The following is a 23,709-nucleotide window of genomic DNA, read 5'->3' on the forward strand; positions in this document are numbered from 1 at the left end:
TACCTCACAAAACAGCCTGCCACAGGAAGTTGCAAACCAAGAAAAATGTGTTCTTTGCAAATGAATCGCAACACCTTAAAGAAGACTTTCAAATTCGCTAATCTTATTTATCAAATGGGAAATTACTTCGAGAATTAAACCACTCTTTCAATAGAGTCATTCACAAAACCAATGTATTTATATAAACAAAACAACAATAAAGAATTCAGTACAAGGTAGAAAAGCCCATCGCATAAGAGTCCATAAGGATGCACTACTGAAAAGTAGTTTTTTTGTTGACACGCAGACTTCTCCTTGCCAAAAATAGACAGGCTATTCAACGATGCTATGAATGTTCTGTCGAATGGATTCAGATATTGAAGAGAATTACTATCGATAACACGATCCCCAGGTAAAATTTCGTGTTTCGATTAGTAACTTCTTCCGATTGATATACTTCGATAATCTGGAAGCAATGCTCAGAGGTAATTTACATGCAGGAAGTCTATTTCTTGCAGTGGCTTTAGCAGTTCTCGACTGGGGACTGGGGGACTGGAAACGTGGGGGGATCCAGGGGGTTGGTGTCAGAAAAGTCAGCCCGGACTATCTGACGTTGTGTCTTCCTCCGGGTTTCTTTCTAGGGTCTGCCTGGACCACAAGGCGCCATGGGGCCTCCGGGAGAAAAGGTGAGATTTGCCCCACTCGACTGCTGTGGGGACGTCTGGGCTAGGGTGCCGAGCCACTGCTGGTCTGACATGTTTCTTCCTCTCTCCCACTCAGGGCCCCAGAGGGAAACCTGGCGTACCAGGGATGTCTGGCATGGACGGACCCGCTGTGAGTATTTGCCCCCTCCCTGCAGTCTCTCAAGCCCGTCTCTTGCCCCACACGTAGGGTTGCCAATCCCCAGGTGGGGGCAGGGGATCCCCCGGCTCGGAGGCCCTCCCCCCGCTTCAGGGTCTCCAGAAAGCGGGGGGAGGGGAGGGAAATGTCTGCTGGGAACTCTGTTATTCCCTATGGAGATTTATTCCCATAGAAAATCATGGAGAATTGATCTGCGCGTAACTGGGGCTCTGGGGGGGGCTGTTTTTTGGGGTAGAGGTACCAAATTTTCAGTATAGCATCTAGTGCCTCTTCCCAAAATACCCCCCAAGTTTCAAAAGGATTGGACCAGGGGGTCCAATTCTATGAGCCTAGCTACTGTTTTGAACAGGAAGTGCTCAGGTTTTCTCTGGCCTAGCAGCCATTTTGAACAGGAAGTGCTCAGGTTTTCTCTGGCCTAGCAGCCATTTTGAACAGGAAGTACTCAGGCTTTCTCTGGCCTAGCAGCTATTTTGATCATAAAGTGCTTAAGCTTTCTCTGGCCTAGTGACCGTTTTGAACAGGAAGTGCTCAGGTTTTCTTTGGCCTAGCAGCCATTTTGAACAGGAAGTACTCAGGCTTTCTCTGGCCTAGCAGCTATTTTGATCATAAAGTGCTTAAGCTTTCTCTGGCCTAGCGACCGATTTGAACAGGAAGTGCTCAGGCTGGCCTAGCAGCCATTTTGAACAGGAAGTACTCAGGCTTTCTCTGGCCTAGCAGCTATTTTGATCATAAAGTGCTTAAGCTTTCTCTGGCCTAGCGACCGATTTGAACAGGAAGTGCTCAGGCTGGCCTAGCAGCCATTTTGAACAGGAAGTACTCAGGCTTTCTCTGGCCTAGCAGCTATTTTGATCATAAAGTGCTTAAGCTTTCTCTGGCCTAGCGACCGATTTGAACAGGAAGTGCTCAGGCTGGCCTAGCAGCCATTTTGAACAGGAAGTTCTCTGGTCTCCACTACCTACAGATGCCATTTCCTAGCCAAATTCAAACCCATTATCACTAAACCAATGTTCTCACACCGATTCTGTTCTCTTAGGGCCACCCTGGAAAAGAAGGTCACCCTGGAAGCAAAGGAAACCAGGTAAGAACAGGCCGTGAAAGGCATCATCCAAAGATTTTTTTTCTCAGGTGGGGGCTTTCTGAAACTCAGGGCCCTGCAAAGTTCAGTTCAGTGCAGTAAGGCCACAACACAACTGATGCCCACGGCATCCAAGCGACCGGATCCCCTCCAAAACAGCCAGAGAAGGGAAGACACATTTTAGAACAATGCGGTTATAGCATTGGAGAAAGTCCAGAAAAGGGCAACTAGAATGATTAAAGGGCTGGAACACTTTCCCTATGAAGAAAGGTTTCTCTTTAGCTTGGAGAAACGTCGACTGCGGGGTGACATGATAGAGGTTGACAAGATTATGCATGGGATGGAGAAAGCAGAGAAAGAAGTCCTTTTCTCCCTTTCTCACAATACAAGAACTCCTGGGCATTCGATGAAATTGCTGAGCAGACAGGTTAAAACGGATAAAAGGAAGTCCTTCTTCACCCAAAGGGTGATTAACATGTGGAATGCACTGCCACAGGAGGTGGTGGCGGCCACAAGCATAGCCACCTTCAAGAGGGCTAACTTAAAATCCTTTTATATTTAATGAGAAGCTGGTTTTATTTTCCATAGCCTTGAGATTCCTTAGTAACTGAAATCTCTGGTCAATAAGCTTGTATTGAAGACCAGAATCTGAACTTTCCCCCCCCCCCTTTTCTTTCTTTCTTTGGTTGTTCTGTGTAGATTAAAGATTAACATAAGAGAAGCCATGTTAGATCAGGCCAATGGCCCATCCAGTCCATCAGTGGCTATTAGCCACAGTGTGTGTGTATGTATAAAAATTTTGGCCACTGTTTGACACAGAGTGTTGGACTGGAGGGGCCACTGGCCTGATCCAACAGGGCTTCTCTTCTGTTCTTATGTGACACAGAGTGTTGGACTGGATGGGCCATTGGCCTGATCCAACATGGCTTCTCTTCTGTTCTTATGTGACACAGAGTGTTGGACTGGATGGGCCATTGGCCTGATCCAACATGGCTTCTCTTATGTTTTTATGTAAACTGTGACTTTCCTGACACGAAGTGAGACACACATGATCCCACCCATGTTCCCTCTAAGCCGCAGAGTCTTGCGAGCAAAAATTCTACTTCGTGAGCTACCGGCATTCAAGTTCTGGGCTGCTGCCTAGATTAGTTTGTTCTGGGGGGTCATTTTTCCTGAGCTATGACAAAAATATGTGAGCCGGAGGCTAAAAAAACTGCGAGCTCGCTGACACACTCTCAACTTAGAGAGGACCCCACGCACGCGAAGGTGCCTTGGGCTGAATCAGACCCTTGGTCACTCAAGAAGATACTTTGCAGACACAGCCTCGGTCCGTATTCACATGTTCTGTTTCCCCGCCTCCTCCCTTGAAGAGGTGTCCATTGAAGCTCCCAGGGGGGGTGGGAGAAATGGATGCCTTCTCTATCCACCAGGGGGCAGCACAACCACGGCCCACAAAAGGGGACCACAGATTTAAGGCATTGGAGACACATTGGGCGTTTTCGCACTTACCTTACGCCGGAGCGACGTCCCTCTTCACCGCGCAGCGTCTGCGCAGATTTCGCACTAATTGCTCCGCAGAACCCGGAAAAGCCGCAAAGTCCCGCGGCCTTTGCGTCGCAAATGTAAACTGGTTTTTGGTGGTTTACATTTGCGACACAAAAGCCGCGGGACTTTGCGGCTCTTCCGGGCTCTGCGGAGCAATTAGTGCGAAATCCGCGCAGACGCTGTGCGGTGAAGAGGGACGTCGCTCCGGCGTAAGGTAAGTGCGAAAACGCCCATTGTATGTGTGGGTGTATCTGTTCACAAACACACGCACATATACACCTCTCCCTGCAGGGAGCACAGTGGTGTGGAGGAAAAAAGGGCCCTTATTTCAGGAGCAGAGAGAGATTCCAAGCAGCCCTGGGATAAGGACGGGAGAGCTAGTTAAGTGACAAAGAATCGTAGAATCCTAGAGTTGGAAGGGACCTCTAGGGTCATCTAGTCCAAAACCTGCACAATGCAGGAAAGCCACAAATACCTAACCCAAATTCACAGGATCATCATTGCTGTCAGATGGCCATCTAGCCTCTGTTGAAAAACCTCCAGGGAAGGAGAGCCCACCACCTCCCGAGGAAGCCTGTTCCACTGAGGAACTACTCTCATGGTCAGGAATTACAGAGTTGGAAGGGACCTCCAGAGTCATCTAGTCCAACCCCCTGCACAATGCAGAAAACCCACAAATACCTAACCCAAATGCACAGGATCTTCATTGCTGTCAGATAGCCATCTAGCCTCTGTTGAAAAACCTCCAAGGAAGGAGAGCCCACCACCTCCCAAGGAGGAAGCCTGTTCCACTGAGGAATCGCTCTAACGGTCAGGAAGTTCTTCCTAACGTTGAGCCGGAAACTCTTTTGATTTAATTTCAACCCAATGGTTCTGGTCCTACCTTCCGGGGCCACAGAAAACAGTTCCACACCATCCTGTAGATGACAGCCTTTCAAGGACTTGAAGATGGTGATCCTATCACCTCTCAGCCACCTCCTCTCCAGGCTAAACATCTCCAGCTCCTTCACCCTTTCCTCATAGGACTTGGTCTCCAGACCCCTCACCATCTTCGTCGCCCTCCTCTGGACCTGCTCCAGCTTGTCTAGAGCCTTCTTAAAATGTGGTGCCCAAAACCGAACACAATACTCCAGGTGAGGTCATACCAGAGCAGAGTAAAGCGATACCATCACATTACGTGATCTGGACACTAGACTTCTGTTGATACAGCCCCCCCCAAAAGGCGGCGAGGTGCCATCTCCATTTCCTGTGCCTTTTTTCACCGCCGCGTAGCCGGTCGAAATTCAGTTCTTCTTTTTGACGTAGAGGCAGTGATAGAGGAAAGCTACTCCAGCTGGATTTCTGTCTGCCACCCAGCATTTAAAAGACCTAGGAGTCAGATTGCTGGTGGGGTGAGGAGAAAAGTTCGGACTGTTCTGTAAGTGGATTCAGGCGCAGAGCTATGTTGCTCTGATGCGGCAGAACAAAGCTTTAAGTCCAGGGGCACCTTGAAGACGGGCCAAGTTTTATTCTGAGGATAAGCTTTTGTGTGTAAGCACACTTCTTCAGATACGCTCTGCATCTGCATGCATGCGAAAGCTTCTTCCTTTTCTTGTGTAAGTGTTCAGGGTGAAGGAACTGATCGTTGTGCTTCTAAATTGGTCTCCCTCCCTGCTTTTTCTCTGTGTCTTCCAGGGCCCGTCTGGTCCTCAAGGTCCAATTGGCTACCCAGGCCCTCGTGGCGGGAAGGTAAGTACCCGATTGGCTCACAGGGCTTGACACGACCAGGTTACCCATCATCCCTAGCATGCGATACGCAGAAGTGCCATTTCTCACCCCCAAAGGACATCCTTTCTGCATTGGCAAGCAGAGTGAAAGGAAGAAGAAGAAGATGAAGAAGATATTGAATTTATATCCCGCCCTTCACTCCGAAGAGTCTCAGAGCGGCTCACAATCTCCTTTACCTTCCTCCCCCACAACAGACACCCTGTGAGGTGGGTGGGGCTGGAGAGGGCTCTCACAGCAGCTGCCCTTTCAAGGACAACCTCTGCCAGAGCTATGGCTGACCCAAGGCCATTCCAGCAGGGGCAAGTGGAGGAGTGGGGAATCAAACCCGGTTCTCCCAGATAAGAGAGCTCTGGCTGACCCAAGGCCATTCCAGCAGGTGCAAGTGGAGGAGTGGGGGATCAAACCCGGTTCTCCCAGATAAGAGAGCTCTGGCTGACCCAAGGCCATTCCAGCAGGTGCAAGTGGAGGAGTGGGGAATCAAACCCGGTTCTCCCAGATAAGAGACCGCACACTTAACCACTACACCAAACTGGCTCTCCAGGTATCGAGCGCCATGCCCTTGAGAAAGGGGGAGGGGCAAGGCCCCTGGCTTTTGGGGGGGTTGGGAGGAACCATATTTGGGAGTAGAGCAGACTTCACCCCACTCAGATCCTTGAATTGTGGAGCCGAAGAGGGTCAGATTATCAAGGGATCTGTAGGACAAGGAGGGGCATCGAGGTCTGAAGCTGCCAACGCTTCTTCCTGGGGGCCGCCCCTGTGCTTCCATTCTCAGCTACGCAGGAGCCAAAATTCAACTGGCAGCAGAATTTGTCCCATCACTGCACTTGGTTAAGAGCCAGCTCGGTGTAGTGGTTAAGTGGGTGGACTCTTTAGCTGGGAAAACAGGGTTTGATTCCCCACTCCTCCACTTGCACCTGCTGGAATGGCCTTCGGTCAGCCGCGGCTCTTGCAAAGCTGTCCTTGAAAGGGCAGCTTCTGGGAGAGCTCACTCAGCCCCACCCACTTCACAGGGTGTCTGTTGTAGGGGGAGAAGATATAGGAGATTGTAGGCTGCTCTGAGACTCTGATTCAGAGAGAAGGGCGGGTTATTAATTTTCTTCTTCTCCTTTCCTCCTCCTTCTTCTTTTCCTTCTTCTTCTTCTTCTCCCTCTCCTTCGTCTTCTTCTTCTTCTTCTCCCTCTCCTTCGTCTTCTTCTCCTTCTTCTCCTCCTCCTTCTTCTCCTTCTCCTCCTCTATCGCCTCCTCCTTCTTCTCTCCTCCTCCTCCTCCTCCTCCTTTTCTCCTTCTTTTCCTTCTCCTCCTTCTCTTTCTTCTTCTCCTTCTTCTCCTTCCTCCTCTCCTCCTCCTTCTTTGCCTTCTCCTCCTTTTTCTTCAGCTTCTCTTCCTCCTGCTTCTCCTCCGCCTTCTCCTTTCTCTTCTTCTCCTCCTTTTTCTTTTTCTCCTTCTTCTTTTCCTTCTCTTCCTCCCCTTTCTTCTCCTCCTCCGCCTTCTTCTTCTTGTTCTCCTCTTCCTCCTCCTTTTTCTTTTTCTCCTTCTTCTTTTCCTTCTCCTCCTCCCCTTTCTCCTCCTCCTCCTCCTTCTTCTTTTCCTTCTTCTCCTCCTTTTTCTTTTTCTCCTTCTTTTCCTTCTCTTCCTCCCCTTTCTTCTTCTCCTCCTCTGCCTTCTTCTCCTTCTTCTTCTCGTTCTCCTCTTCCTCCTCCTTTTCCATTTTCTCCTTCTTCTTTTCCTTCTCCTCCTCCACTTTCTTCTTCTCCTCCTCCTCCTTCTTCTCCTTCTCCTCCTTCTTCTTCAGGGAGATCTCCACAGCTGAATCACAGCTGAATATCTCCTCACCGTCCTGTGTGCAGCTCTTTGAAAAACATAATGAGAAAAGAATCCCTTTAGCCCAGGGAGAAATAATTTTAATACATGTAATACCTGGGGAAGACCGTTGCATGGGGTGGGGGCTCCCCTTAGGACCCTCCCTCACCCTGGCCAAGTTGTTGTCCCAAAGGTGGAGACCAAGAGCTGAGGTCTTCTCTGCCTTTAAGACTCACCTCCCCCACCCCCCGCCCCACACTATAACCTCCCTGTACTTTCTCACCCCTCCCCAGGGCGTTGATGGCATCCGTGGATTGAAAGGGCACAAAGGGGAGAAGGTAAGTGTGGTGTCTTGGGGACGAAGATCGGGAAGGGAACTGGGGTGAGGGATATTCCAAGATACAGATTTCCTGGGGCCAGTCAGAGGTTTCCTTTCCCATGAGCCATGGTCCGTCCACGCAAGCCAACTCAGCCTAGGGTGGGCTTCCGTCATTGGCTCTGTCGTGCCAGAAATCCTTCTGATAAAAAAATATTTCAGCTGTCCTTAAACTGTGAGTGACTGTGCTGATTATCGGGCCTCAGATTCAGCAGGAGCTCACAGGAGCACGCAGCTCCTGAACCTTTCTAAGGGTTCCCCCTCCTCCTCCCCACCTACCTTGTCCACTGAATAGGAGGTGCAGCTGCATAACAATCCCTGGATGAGGAGAGCAAGCAGCCAGCCAGCCGCCAGGGGCTTTGCCACACCCCCAGCAGCCCTCATGAGCCCCTGGGGAAGCCCCTGCCACCCTTTCCCCACTTCTTCTGTGATTTTGGGTGGCGGGTGGCTTTGACTATGGAGGGGGGGCGGCTAAGGAGAGCCCCAGGTGAGCGAGGCCTGCTTGGGCTGGCTGGATCTCTAGCAGGCCTCACTCACCCAGGGCTCTCCTTTCTTGCATCGAGTTCCTTTCGGCTTGGGGGGGCGGGGCGGCAACTGCTCATTAATTATGCTAATGAGCTCCACCACCTATTTTTCTACAAAACGACCCCTGCCGATTATCAAACTTGCATGTGCTTACAGTGAAGAGAGAGATGGATCGGCGGAGGTGGGGGAGGTGTCGCTTTGTTGGTCTGAAGCGGCAGAACAAAGTCGGAGGCCAGTGGAACCTTCAAGACCAACCAAGTTTTATTCTGTGTATAATCATGCAGCACCCAGGATGAAACTTCATTGGTCTTAAAGGTGCCAATAAACTCAAACTTTGTTCAGTAAAGACAGAGGTGATAGACCTTGAAAAAGACAGACGAAGGTGGGGGTGCAGTTATAACAAGGGGACAGAACTAAAATATATGCCAAAGACAAAGAAAACAGAGATACTACGGCAGTTTGGATGGCTGACTTGATTAAGTTATGGGCTTCCCAGCCATCCTTCAGGTGGGATAAGAGCATAACATAAGAGAGGCCATGTTGGATCAGGCCAACGGCCCCTCCAGTCCAGCCTCTGTGTCACATAAGAACATAAGAGAAGCCATGTTGGATCAGGCCAATGGCCCATCCAGTCCAACACTCTGTGTCACATAAGAACATAAGAGAAGCCCTGTTGGATCAGGCCAATGGCCCCTCCAGTCCAACACTCTGTGTCACATAAGGACATAAGAGAAGCCCTGCTGGATCAGGCCAATGGTCCATCCAGTCCAACACTCTGTGTCACATAAGGACATAAGAGAAGCCATGTTGGATCAGGCCAACGGCCCCTCCAGTCCAGCACTCTGTGTCACATAAGAACATAAGAGAAGCCATGTTGGATCAGGCCAATGGCCCCTCCAGTCCAGCACTCTGTGTCACATAAGAACATAAGAGAAGCCATGTTGGATCAGGCCAGTGGCCCATCCGGTCCAACACTCTGTGTCACATAAGAACATAAGAGAAGCCATGTTGGATCAGGCCAATGACCCCTCCAGTCCAACACTCTGAGTCACATAAGAACAAAAGAGAAGCCATGTTGGATCAAGCCAATGGCCCATCCAGTCCAACACTCTGTGTCACATAAGAACATGAGAAGCCCTGTTGGATCAGGCCAGTGGCCCCTCCAGTACAACACTCTGTGTCACATAAGAACATGAGAAGCCCTGTTGGATCAGGCCAATGGCCCCTCCAGTCCAACACTCTGTGTCACATAAGAACATAAGAGAAGCCCTGTTGGATCAGGCCAACGGCCCCTCCAGTCCAGCACTCTGTGTCACATAAGAACATAAGAGAAGCCATGTTGGATCAGGCCAATGGCCCCTCCAGTCCAGCACTCTGTGTCACATAAGAACATAAGAGAAGCCATGTTGGATCAGGCCAGTGGCCCATCCAGTCCAACACTCTGTGTCACATAAGAACATAAGAGAAGCCATGTTGGATCAGGCCAATGACCCCTCCAGTCCAACACTCTGAGTCACATAAGAACAAAAGAGAAGCCATGTTGGATCAAGCCAATGGCCCATCCAGTCCAACACTCTGTGTCACATAAGAACATGAGAAGCCCTGTTGGATCAGGCCAGTGGCCCCTCCAGTACAACACTCTGTGTCACATAAGAACATGAGAAGCCCTGTTGGATCAGGCCAATGGCCCCTCCAGTCCAACACTCTGTGTCACATAAGAACATAAGAGAAGCCCTGTTGGATCAGGCCAATGGCCCATCCAGTCCAACACTCTGTGTCACATAAGAACATAAGAGAAGCCATGTTGGATCAGGCCAATGACCCCTCCAGTCCAACACTCTGAGTCACATAAGAGAAGCCATGTTGGATCAGGCCAATGGCCCATCCAGTCCAACACTCTGTGTCACATAAGAACATAACAGAAGCCATGTTGGATCAGGCCAATGACCCCTCCAGTCCAACACTCTGAGTCACATAAGAACATAACAGAAGCCATGTTGGATCAGGCCAATGGCCCCTCCAGTCCAACACTCTGTGTCACATAAGAACATGAGAAGCCCTGTTGGATCAGGCCAATGGCCCATCCAGTCCAACACTCTGTGTCACATAAGAACATAAGAGAAGCCCTGTTGGATCAGGCCAATGGCCCATCCAGTCCAACACTCTGTGTCACATAAGAGGAGCCATGTTGGATCAGGCCAATGGCCCATCCAGTCCAACACTCTGTGTCACATAAGAACATGAGAAGCCCTGTTGGATCAGGCCAGTGGCCCCTCCAGTACAACACTCTGTGTCACATAAAAACATAAGAGAAGCCCTGTTGGATCAGGCCAGTGGCCCATCCAGTCCAACACTCTGTGTCACATAAGAACATAATAGAAGCCATGTTGGATCAGGCCAATGGCCCATCCAGTCCAACACTGTGTCACATAACAACATAAGAGGAGCCATAAGAGGACACTCCTGTGTCCTACACTTACTCACCCTGCACACCACGGCCCAAGAGCAACATTTGCCTCCTGACAGAGATGGCGTGCTTGTTTGTGGGGTGGGAGGGGAGACCCAGAAATCGATGACTCCCCCCAATTCGACCTCATGGTTTTTGTTTCCTGCAGGGAGAAGAAGGATTCCCTGGCTTCAAGGGGGACCTGGGGGTGAAAGGCGACCGGGTGAGTGTGCCCCCCTTTGCTCCTCCCTCCAGGAAACCGCCCCTGTCTTCTCCACGCCTGTTTGGGCAGTTCTGCTTTCCGCTTCACCCACTCTGCCTTCTCTCCATGCTCAGGGGGAAGTCGGTGTCCCAGGATCCCGAGGTGAGGACGGCCCAGAGGGTCCCAAAGGGCGGACCGGCCCCCCTGGAGATCCAGGCCCCCTCGGTCTTCTTGGAGAGAAGGTGAGGAAGGGTCTCGGCTGGCTGCGGCCAGGCTCCTTGAAGGGGGTGGGGGGATGGTGGGTGTCCTCTGCGGCGTGTGGCTGGAGCTCGTCTCTTCCAACAGGGCTGGTGCGTGGAAGTAGGCAAAATAGGCAGTCGTCTTGGGCGCCACCTGACCTAGGGGGCACCACTGGGCATCCCCTCCCCTCCCCGACGCCTGACTCTGGCTCCTGCCAGCTGTCACCTTGTCCTCTCCCATCACCCAGCTGCCCTCAACAAAGCCAAGCCACCCCCTCGCTCTCCCCGATGCACGACTCGGCCTCTCACCTCATCCTATCCCGCCATCCTGCTTTCTGGCGTAGCCGGCGAGCACCCGTTTCCACAATCTTTTAAAATAACTATCACATTTCCTTTTGGGTTTTTTTGGAAAAATCAGACGTTAAAAATCGGTAAATTAAAAATGTAAAAAAGTTTCAAGTTTGGCACCTTCATTTTCTCCTATATTTTTAAATAAGGGGGGGGAGCGCTAGTGGGTGATTCACCTAGGGCGCCAGATTTTTGACAATAGTTAAAGGCTAGAGGAAACGTAAACGAACTATAGTTTAAAAATGTGATTATGGGACTAGGGTTGCCAATCCCCAGGTGGGGGCAGGGGATCCCCCGGTTTGGAGGCCCCCCCCCGCTTCAGGGTCATCAGAAAGTGGGGGGAGGGGAGGGGAGGGAAATGTCTGCTGGGAACTCTATTATTCCCTATGGAGATTTATTCCCATAGAAAATGATGGAGAAATGATCCGTGGGTATCTGGGGCTCTGGGGGGGCTGTTTTTTGGGGTAGAAGCACCAAATTTTCAGTATAGCATCTAGTGCCTCTCCCCAAAATACCCCCCAAGTTTCAAAAATATTGCACCAGGGGGTCCAATTCTATGAGCCCCAAAAGAAGCTGCCCCTATCCTTCATAATTTCCTATGGAAGGAAGGCATTCAAAAGGTGTGCCGTCCCTTTCAATGTGATGGCCAGAACTCCCTTTGGAGTTCAATTATGCTTGTCACAGCCTTGATCTTGGCTCCACCCCTAATGTCTCCTGGCCCCACCCCCAAAGTCTCCTGGCTCCACCCCCAAAGTCCCCAGATATTTCTTGGCAACCCTATATGGGATTATACCCTTTCTTATTTTTTTTCCCAACCTATTTTGATAAGGATTATCGTTAAAGTGAGACTATGGGAATTTATTTTTCTTCCATTTTATTTTTACGAAAAAGACTGAGGACTAAAGGAGTATAAAGAAGATGGATCGTCATCATAGTGAATGGTTTTTCCCCTTATTTTTAATTTACTATAGCTAAACTTTTTTTTTTAATGAAGATTCTTAAAATGTTAACACTACCTTTTATTTCTTTTTAGCACTCTAAGTAAAATGCACCGGTGGAGGTCACGAAAAAGGGGGAGGGAGGTGGCAGATGGGATGCAATGCAACGGTACTAAACATTTAATAACAGTTGAATGTTATTATAATACGTTGCAGAATAATAAAAATTTGTTTTAAACGAGACAGCCTGATACCGGCCCTGCTTCTTCATCTCTCTCTCTCTCATTTTTCCGCAGGGGAAGCTGGGAGTTCCGGGTCTGCCTGGCTACCCGGGGAGACTGGGCCCCAAGGTCAGTAGCTCCTGCTCAAGAAGGCCCTTGACCCTGATGGTTTGAAGGAAGGGAAGCAGAAGGGCATGAGGCCCAAACGCTGTCCTCTGAGGCTGCCCTTTTCAGTCCACGTTCGGTGTTATCCTTTGAGGTCCGGAGAGCCCACGTGATGGAATTTTGGTTAAAAATCAAGATGGGCTAATACATGGAGGAGGGGGAGGGGGAAAGAAAGCAACTTGAACTTTAGGAAGAACTTCCTGACCGTTAGTGCGATTCCTCAGTGGAACAGGCTTCCTCCTTGGGAGGTGGTGGACTCTGCTTCCTTGGAGGTTTTTAAGCAGAGGCTAGATGGCCATCTGACGGCGATGAAGATCCTGTGAATTTGGGGGGAGGCATTTGTGAGTTTCCTGCATTGTGCAGGGGGTTGGACTAGATGACCCTGGAGGTCCCTTCCAGCTCTATGATTCTATGAAATGCATCCTCCAAGCCATTGTTCCTTAATGCTTTGGAGTTGGGAGGAAGCAGTGAAGTGGCCAAGTTTGAGGGTGACACTGAATTGTTCAGGGTGGTGAGAACCAGAGAGGATTGTGAGGAACTCCAAAGGGATCTGTTGAGGCTGGGTGAGTGGGCGTCAATGTGGCAGATGAGGTTCGATGTGGCCAAGTGCAAAGTAATGCACATTGTGGCCAAGAATCCCAGCTACAAATACAAGCTTATGGCTTTGGCATTCCCATACCTGTGGGACCACCTCTCCCGCCATTTTCTGCCACCCCAGTTTTGTTGCTTCAAGTGCCAACCTGCCAAGGGGCAAAACCGATAACTACCTTCACATATAGCCTTTTCTGTTGTGGCCCCCCCACCCTGTGGAACAGTTTTCTGGAGGAGTGTGGGAGGCTGTGCAAAACAGAGCCGGTCCAGAGGCATTTTGGCCCAGGAAATCGGGCTGCCCTGTAACAGCTACGTTTCAGCGTGAAGTGTGGCATAAGGGGGTGGGGGGCCATAGATTGTTCCTCTGTGCCTACTTTGTTTTATCCGTGGCTGCAACTGTGCTCTTACACTGTAGTAAGAGCCAGTTTGGTGTAGTGGTTAAGTGTGGGGACTTTTATTTGGAAGAACCAGGTTTGATTCCCCACTCCTCCGCTTGCAGCTGCTGGAATGGCCTTGAGTCAGCCAGAGCTCTCTAATCTGGGAGAACCGGGTTTGATTCCCCACTCCTCCACTTGCAGCTGGTGGAATGGCCTTGGGTCAGCCAGAGCTCTCTTATCTGGGAGAACCGGGTTTGATTCCCCACTCCTCCACTTACACCTGCTGGAATGGCCTTGGGTCAGCCAGAGCTCTCTTATCTGGGAGAACCGGGTTTGATTCCCCACTCCTCCACTTGCAGCTGCTGGAATGGCCTTGGGTCAGCCAGAGCTCTCTTTTCTGGGAGAACCGGGTTTGATTCCCCACTCCTCCACTTGCAGCTGCTGGAATGGCCTTGGGTCAGCCAGAGCTCTCTTATCTGGGAGAACCGGGTTTGATTCCCCACTCCTCCGCTTGCAGCTGCTGGAATGGCCTTGGGTCAGCCAGAGCTCTCTTGTCTGGGAGAACCGGGTTGGATTCCCCACTCCTCCACTTGCAGCTGCTGGAATGGCCTTGGGTCAGCCAGGGCTCTCTTATCTGGGAGAACCGGGTTGGATTCCCCACTCCTCCACTTGCAGCTGCTGGAATGGCCTTGAGTCAGCCATAGCTCTCTTATCTGGGAGAACCGGGTTGGATTCCCCACTCCTCCCCTTGCACCTGCTGGAATGGCCTTGGGTCAGCCAGAGCTCTCTTATCTGGGAGAACCGGGTTTGATTCTCCACTCCTCCACTTGCAGCTGCTGGAATGGCCTTGAGTCAGCCATAGCTCTCTTATCTGGGAGAACTGGGTTTGATTCCCCACTCCTCCGCTTGCAGCTTCTGGAGTGGCCTTGGGTCAGCCATAGCTCTCTTATCTGGGAGAACCGGGTTTGATTCCCCACTCCTCCGCTTGCAGCTGCTGGAATGGACTTGGGTCAGCCATAGCTCTCTTATCTGGGAGAACCGGGTTGGATTCCCCCCTCCTCTGCTTGCAGCTGCTGGAATGGCCTTGGGTCAGCCAGAGCTCTCTTATCTGGGAGAACCGGGTTTGATTCTCCACTCCTCCACTTGCAGCTGCTGGAATGGCCTTGGGTCAGCCATAGCTCTCTTATCTGGGAGAACCGGGTTGGATTCCCCCCTCCTCCACTTGCAGCTGCTGGAATGGCCTTGGGTCAGCCAGGGCTCTCTTATCTGGGAGAACCGGGTTTGATTCCCCACTCCTCCACTTGCAGCTGCTGGAATGGCCTTGGGTCAGCCAGGGCTCTCTTATCTGGGAGAACCGGGTTTGATTCCCCACTCCTCCACTTGCACCTGCTGGAATGGCCTTGGGTTAGCCACAGCTACGGCTGGAGTTGTCCTTGAAAGGGCAGCTTCTGGGAAAACCTTCTCAGCCCCACCCACCTCACAGGGTGTCTGTTGTGGGGGGATAAGATATAGGAGATGGAAAGCTTTAAAGTGCTGTCCTCTAGAGGATGGTGTGGAATTGTTTTCTATGGCCCCAGAAGGTAGGACCAGAACCAATGAATTGAAATTAAATGAAAAGAGTTTCCAGATCAACATTAGGAAGAACTTCCTGACCATTTGAGCAATTCCTCAGTGGAACAGGCTTCCTCGGAAGGTGGAGGGCTCTCCTTCCTTGGAGGTGTATAAACAGGGGCTAGACGGCCATCTGACAGCAATGAAGATCCTGTGAATTCAGCGGGAGGTGTTTGTGAGTTTCCTGCATTGTGCAGGGGGTTGGACTAGATGACCCTGGAGATCCCTTCCAACTCTATGATTCCTGACCATTAGAGCGGTTCCTCAGTGGAACAGGCTTCCTCCTTGGGAGGTGGTGGGCTCTCCTTCCTTGGAGGTTTTTAAACAGAGGGCAGATGGCCATCTGACAGCAATGAAGATCCTGTGAATTTAGGGGGAGGTGTTTGTGAGTTTCCTGCCTTGTGCAGGAGGTTGGACTAGATGACCCTGGAGGTCCCTTCCAGCTCTATGATTCTAAGCCGCTTTGAGTCTCTGATCCAGAGAGAAGGGCTGGGTATAAATCTCCAGTCTTCTTCTTTCTGCATTGTTTAACAGGCCGCATTAATCCTCGCGCTTTGTTTCAGCTCCTTATTGCTTTCTTAACTGAGTGTCCCGTCCTGTCAGTTGTGTTTGGTCTGCCTTGTAGAAGCAGGCGGAGGATAAACAGCGTAAATACATACAATTCCTTCCTCTCCCTGGGGCCTTTGATGCCTTCTGTGGTTCTGCGTTCCTAGGAGGGATCTGCCAAGCACTTTTCCTCCGGGTGACTTTCTTCTTTCTCGCCTCCACGCCACCTTCCTCACCGCCTGTCTCTTCCCCCTTCTCTTTCCCCAGGGCTCACAAGGTTTCCCCGGATTCCCTGGGACAAACGGCGAGAAAGGAGGACGGGTAAGCAGCAGCCCCTGTCGTATTCCAAGATCCTCTCTGAAGGGGGGAGGTATCCCGGCCTTGGAAGGGATAAGAAGGGTGGGAGGAAGGCCTAATTTTGGGGCCAGGAGGCTCCTCTTGTGTTGCCCCGATATGCAGAGTGGGGGGCTGAGAAGAGAGGGTCTTCCAGGGGCCAGGCAGGGAAATGCCCTAGAGCAGAAGTTTCAAATATCCAACTTAGGGGCCAGATTAGACCCCTGAAGGGCTCCTATCAGGCCCGCAAGCAAATCTGCTTCCTTCTCCCTTTCTCTCACTTCCTTCAGTTATCAGAGACGATCGAATAAAACAGGGGCGGCCAACGGTAGCTCTCCAGATGTTTTTTTTTGCCTACAACTCCCATCAGCCCCAGCCAGCGTGGCCAATGGCTGGGGCTGATGGGAGTTATCTGGAGAGATACCGTTGGCCACCCCCAGAATAAAATATTGCAGAATTGCTCATCTTTTAAGCATGTTTTATTTAAAAAAAAAGAAAACCTTTAATTGTGTTTGCCTGTGTCCTTTATAATATCTCTGCTACCTGGCATTACATTTTATGACATGCATGGTCTGGCCCAACAAGGTTTCATTTATGTCAGATCTGGCCCTCATATGTAAACATCTGAAGCTGCCTTCTACTGAATCAGACCCCCCTGGGTCCATCCAAGTCAGTATTGTCTTCTCAGACGGGCAGTGGCTCTCCAGGGTCTCAAGCTGAGGTTTTTCACACCTATTTGCCGGGACCCTTTTTAGTTGGAGATGCCAGGGATTGAACCTGGGACCTTCTGCTTACCAAGCAGATGCTCTACCCCTGAGCCACAGCCCCATTCATGGCTCTCCAGCTGAGGTTATTCACGCCTACTTGCCTAGACCCTTTTGAGTTGGAGATGCCAGGGATTGAACCTGGGACCTTCTGCTTACCAAGCAGATGCTCTACCACTGAGCCACAGCCCCATTCATGACTCTCCAGGGTCTCAAGCTGAGGTTCTTCACACCTACTTGCCTGGACCTTTTTGAGTTGGAGATGCCGGGGATTGAACATGGGACCTCCTGCTTACCAAGCAGATGCTCTACCACTGAGCCACCGTCCCTCCCTTAAAGAACATATGCAGCTGCCTTCTACTGAATCAGACCTCCCTCGGTCCATCAAAGTCAGTATTGTCTGCTCAGACTGGCAGCAGCTCTCCAGGGTCTCCAGCTGAGGTTTTTCACATCTACTTGCGTGGACCCTTTTTAGTTGGAGATGCCGGGGATTGAACCTGGGACCTTCTGCTTACCAAGCAGATGCTCTACCCCTGAGCCACAGCCCCATTCATGGCTCTCCAGCTGAGGTTCTTCACGCCTACTTGCCTGGACCCTTTTGAGTTGGAGATGCCAGGGATTGAACCTGGGACCTTCTGCTTACCAAGCAGATGCTCTACCACTGAGCCACAGCCCCATTCATGGCTCTCCAGGGTCTCAAGCTGAGGTCTTTCACGCCTATTTGCCTGGACCCTTTTTAGTTGGAGATGCTGGGGATTGAACCTGGGACCTTCTGCTTACCAAGCAGATGCTCTACCACTGAGCCACAGCCCCATTCATGGCTCTCCAGGGTCTCAAGCTGAGGTCTTTCACGCCTATTTGCCTGGACCCTTTTGAGTTGGAGATGCCGGGGATTGAACCTGGGACCTTCTGCTTACCAAGCAGATGCTCTACCCCTGAGCCACCCTCCCTCCCCACATCACAAATGAGTTTGGCACCCCTGCCCTGGAAGCTTCAGATGTGATTTGCGGGTGGAAAGGATCCCACTCCATTGGTGGGGAACTGAGGAGAGCCGTCCTGCTGTTAGACTCTCTGGTTTTTGGTACTTCCAGGAATCCAGATCAAGCGCCACAGTGCTCAAACGCTATCTAATTCAGCAGAACCGGGACTGTATGTGTGCAGTCCACCTACAGAGCGGCGCAGTTTTTCTCAGTTTCAAAGTAATAATAGACGCAAGGAGAGTCAACAGGAAGATTGGCCCACAGTAGTCCTGTCTGTCTCACAGACTCTTTTGTAACCCCCCCCCCCCCGGGAGGTTCCAGCACTTCCGAGTCCCACTCTCTGGCCTGGGAAGACCCTTTCTGGTCTTTCATCCAGACTGCACAAGATTTGTTGGGGTGGGAGTATGTGGAGAAAAAAAGCACTCTGTACATGCTCAGTGGTCCCTCGTTCAGTGTTTTACAGCTCCCCTGCATGTATTTTACTTGCTTCTGTGTAGGCCAGTTGGGGATTTTGCCCCTCCCTCACTTGCTGAACCCCGTGGCGCAGAGTGGTAAAGCTGCAGTATTGCAGTCGAAACCCTCTGCTCACGACCTGAGTTCGATCCCCGGCGGAAGCTGGGTCTTCAGGTAGCCAACTCGAGGTTGACTCACCCTTCCATCCTTCTGAGATCGGTAAAATGAGTCCCCAGCTTGCTGGGGGGAAAGTGTAGAGGACTGGGGAAGGCAATGGCAAACCACCCCATACAAATCTGCCGTGAAAACGTTGAGAAAGCAACGTCACCCCAGAGTCGGAAGCGACTGGTACTTGCACAGGGGACCTTTCCTTTTCCTTTTCCCCCATGCTTACAGGGCCCTGTGGCGCAGAGTGGTAAAGCTGCAGTACTGCAGTCGGAGCCCTCTGCTCAGGTCCCTAGTTCGATCCCAGCGGAAGCTGGATTCAGGTCACCGTCTCCAGGTTGACTCAGCCTTCCATCCTTCCGAAGTGGGTCAAAGGAGTCCCCAGCTTGCTGGGGGTGAAGTGGAGATGACTGGGGAAGGCGATGGCAAACCACTCCGTCAAAAGTCTGCCGTGAAAACGTTGTGAAAGCAACGTCACCCCAGAGTCGGAAACGACTGGTGCTTGCACAGGGGACCTTTCCTTTCCTTTCCACTTGCTGGTAGGGCCGCGTCAAAAGAAGGGAAAGGTCTTTGCAGCGTTCGGCTTTTGAGGCCTTGCCTTGTTCTCTTCCTCCATTGCAGGGTCTCTCTGGGAAGGCAGGCCCCCGAGGAGAGCGCGGGCCCACGGTGAGTACTTCGGAGCTGTGTTGGTATTTTTGAATTTTAAGTAGAGTTGCCGGTGGGGGACTTCTTTCACACATGCACACGGCACAACGACATCCCCCAGAAATCGTACCATAGAGTTCCCCTCCCCAAAATTGCTAGAGTGTCGCCATGTGAAACCACAGAGTTTTCCACAAATTCCTAGAGCATCCCCGTGTGACATATTCCACTTCCAGGCACTGCACACGCGGTGCGGGAACAGGACCCTTTGGGCCCTCTTTCCGTTCCAGCTGCTCTCCTTCTGGCCTCTCACGGGCCCTTCGTTTCCAGCAAGAGGCCTGGGAGATGCTCCCTTCCCTCCTTCTGAATACTTAGGAAGTCGTTGTTCCTGGAGTTGTTTGACCTCCCTTGTAGAATTTGCTTTGAGTCTCAGTGAGAAAGTGGAGTAGAAATCATTTGACCCAGTCCAGTTCACGTGTAAGTGATGGGGTTGGTTTACTCTGCTCTGGGAAGAACTCACCTGGAGTCTTGTGTTCAGTTTTGGGCACCACATTTCAAGAAGGGTATAGACAAGCTGGAAAGGGTCCAGAGGAGGGCGACGAAGATGGTGAGGAGTCTGGAGACCAAGTCCTATGAGGAAAGGTTGAAGGAGCTGGGGATGTTTAGCCTGGAGAGGAGGCGGCTGAGAGGTGATAGGATCACCATCTTCAAGTCCTTGAAGGGCTGTCATATAGAGGATGGTGTGGAATTGTTTTCTGTGGCCCCGGAAGGTAGGACCAGAACCATTGGGTTGAAATTAAATCAAAAGAGTTTCTGGCTCAACATTAGGAAGAACGTCCTGACCGTTAGAGCGGTTCTTCAGCGGAACAGGCTTCCTCCTCAGGAGGTGGTGGGCTCTCCTTCCTTTTAAGAAGGATATAGACAAGCTGGAACGGGTCCAGAGGAGAGCAACAAAGATAGTGAGGGGTCTGGAGACCAAGTCGTATGAAGAAAGGTTGAAGGAGTTGGGCACATTTAGCCTGGAGAGGAGGCGGCTGAGAGGTGATAGGATCACCATCTTCAAGGACTTGAAGGGCTGTCTAGAGGATGGTGTAGAATTGTTTTCTGTGGCCCCGGAAGGCAGGACCAGAACCAAAGGGTTGAAATTAGGTCAAAAGAGTTTCCAGCTCAACATTAGGAAGAACTTCCTGACAGTTAGAGCGGTTCCTCAGTGGAACAGGCTTTCTCCTTGGGAGGTGGTGGGCTCTCCTTCTTGGGAGGTTTTTAGCAGAGGTTGGATGGCTCTCTGACAGCGATGAAGATCCTGTGAATTTAGGGGGAGGTGTTCGTAAGTTTCCTGCATTGTGCAGGGGTTGGACTAGATGACCCTGGAGGTCCCTTCCAACTCTAGGATTCCTGACCTTTAGAACGGTTCCTCAGTGGAACAGGCTTCCTCCTCGGGAGGTGGTGGGCTCTCCTTCCTTGGAGGTTTTTCAACAGAGGCTAGATGGCCATCTGACAGCAATGAAGATCCTTTGAATTTAGGGGGAGGTGTTTGTGAGTTTAGAGTGGTTCCTCAGTGGAACAGGCTTCCTCCTCTTGAGGTGGTGGGCTCTCCTTCCTTGGAGGTTTTTCAGCAGAGGCTAGATGGCCATCTGACAGCAATGAAGATCCTTTGAATTTAGGGGGAGGTGTTTGTGAGTTTAGAGTGGTTCCTCAGTGGAACAGGCTTCCTCCTTGGGAGGTGGTGGGCTCTCCTTCCTTGGAGGTCTTGAAACAGAGGCTAGATGGCCATCTGACAGCAATGAAGATCCTGTGAATTTAGGGGGAGGTGTTTGTGAGTTTCCTGCATTCTGCAGGGGGTTGACTAGATGGCCCTGGAGGTCCCTTCCAACTCTGTTTGTTAATTTATTTCCATTTATTGTTTAGGCTTCTAGGCTGCCCCTCCCTGCATGTGGGGCTCGGGGCAGCTTATAACAAGAGAAGACACTAAAACAACGTACAGTCTAAACCAAGATGAAATATTAAAAGTTGAATCTATGATTCTGTGATTCAGGATGGTGGATTCAGGATGGCCCTAGGGGTGCCACTTCAGTTTGGGACATACCCGGAGGGCAGAGGGGGTGGAGCCTGAAGAAGGCGGGGTCTGGGGAGGGGCTTCAGTGGGGTTCTATGCTCTGGAAGGCCGCTCCCAAAGCGACCATTTTCTTCAGAGGCATGGATCTCTGTTGCCTGGAAATCAGTTATAAGCAGTGTTCCCTCTGAGCTGAGCTAGTGTGAGCTAGCTCACAGTTTTTTAGCCTCTTGCTCACACATTTTTGTCTCAGCTCAGGAAAAATGGCCCCAGAGCAACCTATTTGAGGCAGTCACTCACAACGTTCATGCCAGTAGCTCACAAAGTAGAATTTTTGCTCACAAGACTGCACAGCTTAGAGGAGACACGAAGAGCTTGTAAGGTTATAGCAGTGAGAGGTCTCTGGCTACCACCAGGCGATTGGGAAGAACAACAAGGTGCTCTCTCTGCTTATGAAACTATTTCTTGGTGTAATATTTAGCCACAATACATAGTACAAAAAAATTTCACAGTACAGAATGCAGTTAGAAAGACATCCTGTGCACGAATCCAGTCCAGTTTGGATTAGTGGTTAAGTGTGCGGACTCTTATCTGGCAGAACCGGGTTTGATTCCCCACTCCTCCACTTGCACCTGCTGGAATGGCCCTGGGTCAGCCATAGCTCTCTTATCTGGCAGAACTGGGTTTGATTTCCCACTCCTCCACTTGCACCTGCTGGAATGGCCTTGGGTCAGCCAGAGCTCTCTTATCTGGCAGAACTGGGTTTGATTCCCCACTCCTCCACTTGCAGCTGCTGGAATGGCCCTGGGTCAGCCAGAGCTCTGTTATCTGGGAGAACCGGGTTTGATTCCCCACTCCTCCACTTGCACCTGCTGCAATGGCCTTGCGTCAGCCAGAGCTCTCTTATCTGGGAGAACTGGGTTTGATTCCCCACTCCTCCACTTGCAGGTACTGGAATGGCCTTGGGTCAGCCATAGCTCTCTTATCTGGGAGAACCGGGTTTGATTCCCCACTCCTCCACTTGCACCTGCTGTAATGGCCTTGCGTCAGCCAGAGCTCTCTTATCTGGCAGAACTGGGTTTGATTCCCCACTCCTCCACTTGCAGCTGCTGGAATGGCCTTGGGTCAGCCATAGCTCTCTTATCTGGGAGAACCGGGTTTGATTCCCCACTCCTCCACTTGCAGCTACTGGAATGGCCTTGGGTCAGCCATGGCTATCACAGAGAGCCAGTTTGGTGTAGCGGTTAAGCGTGCGGATGCTTATCTGGGAGAACCGGGTTTGATTCCCCACTCTTCCACTTGCACCTGCTGGAATGGCCTTGGGTCAGCCAGAGCTCTGACAGAGGTTTTCCTTGAAAGGGCAGCTGCTGGGAGAGCTCTCTCAGCGCCAACCACCTCACAGGGTGTCTGTTGTGGGGGAGGGAGATAAAGGAGATTGTGAGCCGCTCTGAGACTCTTCGGAGTGGAGGGCGGGATATAAATCCAATATCATCTTCTTCTTCAGTCCGACGACTAAAGAGAACTGGTCCAATTTCGTTTTGGGTGTGAACCACCCTTCTAGGGACTGTGTTCCGTATTCATAGGTTCAACAGGAACAACAGTATGCACAACTCAATCGTTATAGTTGTGAGACTCTTCGGAGTGGAGGGCGGGATAGAAATCCAATATCTTCTTCTTCTTTAGTGACAAATTACTGTGTAATAAAGTGCGAATACAAAATACAAAACATAATTCATGAAATTTCTTCCACAAGTTATCTCGATGTGCAGGCTGCCGACTTTAAAAAGTCCCGCTTCGATCGCTACTCTTCCAGCAAAGGGCGCTCCGTAAATTTTCAAAAAGGACGTCCTCGTTCAACACCGCTCACTGTTGATCACAGTGCGTCGTTTACTGCTAATTGCTTTTTAAAGATAGTGTGGGAATGTAACTTCTCCAGGAGAAGTTGAGCCGCCTTACAGCATCACGCCAATTTGGAATCCTCCTGGAGAAGTTACATTCCCACACTACCTTAAAAAACGTTTAGCAGTAAGCAACGCACTGGGAAGGTCAACGGCGAGCGGCGTTGAACGGGGACGTCTTTTTTTGAAAATTCATGGGGCACCCTTTGCTGGAAGAGTGGCAATCGAAGCGGGACTTTTTAAAGTCGGCAGCCTGCACGTCAGGATTCCTTGTGAATTGTGTTTTGCATTTCGCGTGTGCGCTTTATTACATAGTAATCTGTCACTACGGCGATCGAGTTGCGCACATTGTTGTCTTCGTAGGTTCCGCAGGCTTGCGGCGCTGCAGCAGTTCTGCGATATCGTAAAATGCGTCCCAGCATTACAAAAAAGAACTACATCGAGATTGGGATAGCCGACAAACCGCATGGCATAGAATTGGCGGCTCTCAAGCAGCTGCAATTTACTCTGTGCGGCTCTTACTTTAACCTAGTTCGGCCACCCCTGTTCTGGATCCTCCGGGCTCCGGGACATGCCAACAGGCGTGGTCAAGCTTGGAACCTGATTGGCAGCCGGTCAGACGTCACAGTCTTGCCACAGAAGATATTTTTGCCTCTAAGTGGTGTTGGGAGGGGTGCGGGGGAGGAGAAGGCCCTTCAGTATAGATCTCTCAATGCTTGTGGTTCTGCTGGGCGGGGGCCTTCTTTTCTGGGCTCCTGAAGACAGCAGAGGGAGGGGGGCGGTCTGTGGGGAGAAGCCCCGGCTTTAAT

General features: G+C 51.0%; 1 protein-coding gene and 2 non-coding genes across 3 annotated transcripts in view; 1 reads left to right on the plus strand and 2 right to left on the minus strand.

The window, feature by feature from the left end:
- Nucleotides 1–23,709, plus strand: part of LOC132590849 (collagen alpha-2(XI) chain-like) — a gene marked incomplete at its 5' end in the record, with an annotated part of 95,169 nt that overhangs the window by 16,799 nt on the left and 54,661 nt on the right. The window contains 10 exon segments of the mRNA XM_060263781.1: nt 621–665; nt 760–813; nt 1,874–1,918; nt 5,135–5,188; nt 7,321–7,365; nt 10,544–10,597; nt 10,711–10,818; nt 12,398–12,451; nt 15,880–15,933; nt 18,929–18,973. Of these exon segments, the coding sequence (XP_060119764.1) occupies nt 621–665; nt 760–813; nt 1,874–1,918; nt 5,135–5,188; nt 7,321–7,365; nt 10,544–10,597; nt 10,711–10,818; nt 12,398–12,451; nt 15,880–15,933; nt 18,929–18,973 (558 nt within the window).
- TRNAT-GGU (transfer RNA threonine (anticodon GGU)) lies at nt 16,830–16,901 on the minus strand. The gene has a single exon. It is a non-coding gene; the product is annotated as a tRNA-Thr (tRNA).
- On the minus strand, nt 17,314–17,385 carry TRNAT-GGU (transfer RNA threonine (anticodon GGU)). Its single transcript has one exon. It is a non-coding gene; the product is annotated as a tRNA-Thr (tRNA).

This window comes from Heteronotia binoei, unplaced genomic scaffold (assembly GCF_032191835.1).
Source record: "Heteronotia binoei isolate CCM8104 ecotype False Entrance Well unplaced genomic scaffold, APGP_CSIRO_Hbin_v1 ptg000878l, whole genome shotgun sequence".
Lineage (NCBI taxonomy): Eukaryota > Metazoa > Chordata > Lepidosauria > Squamata > Gekkonidae > Heteronotia > Heteronotia binoei.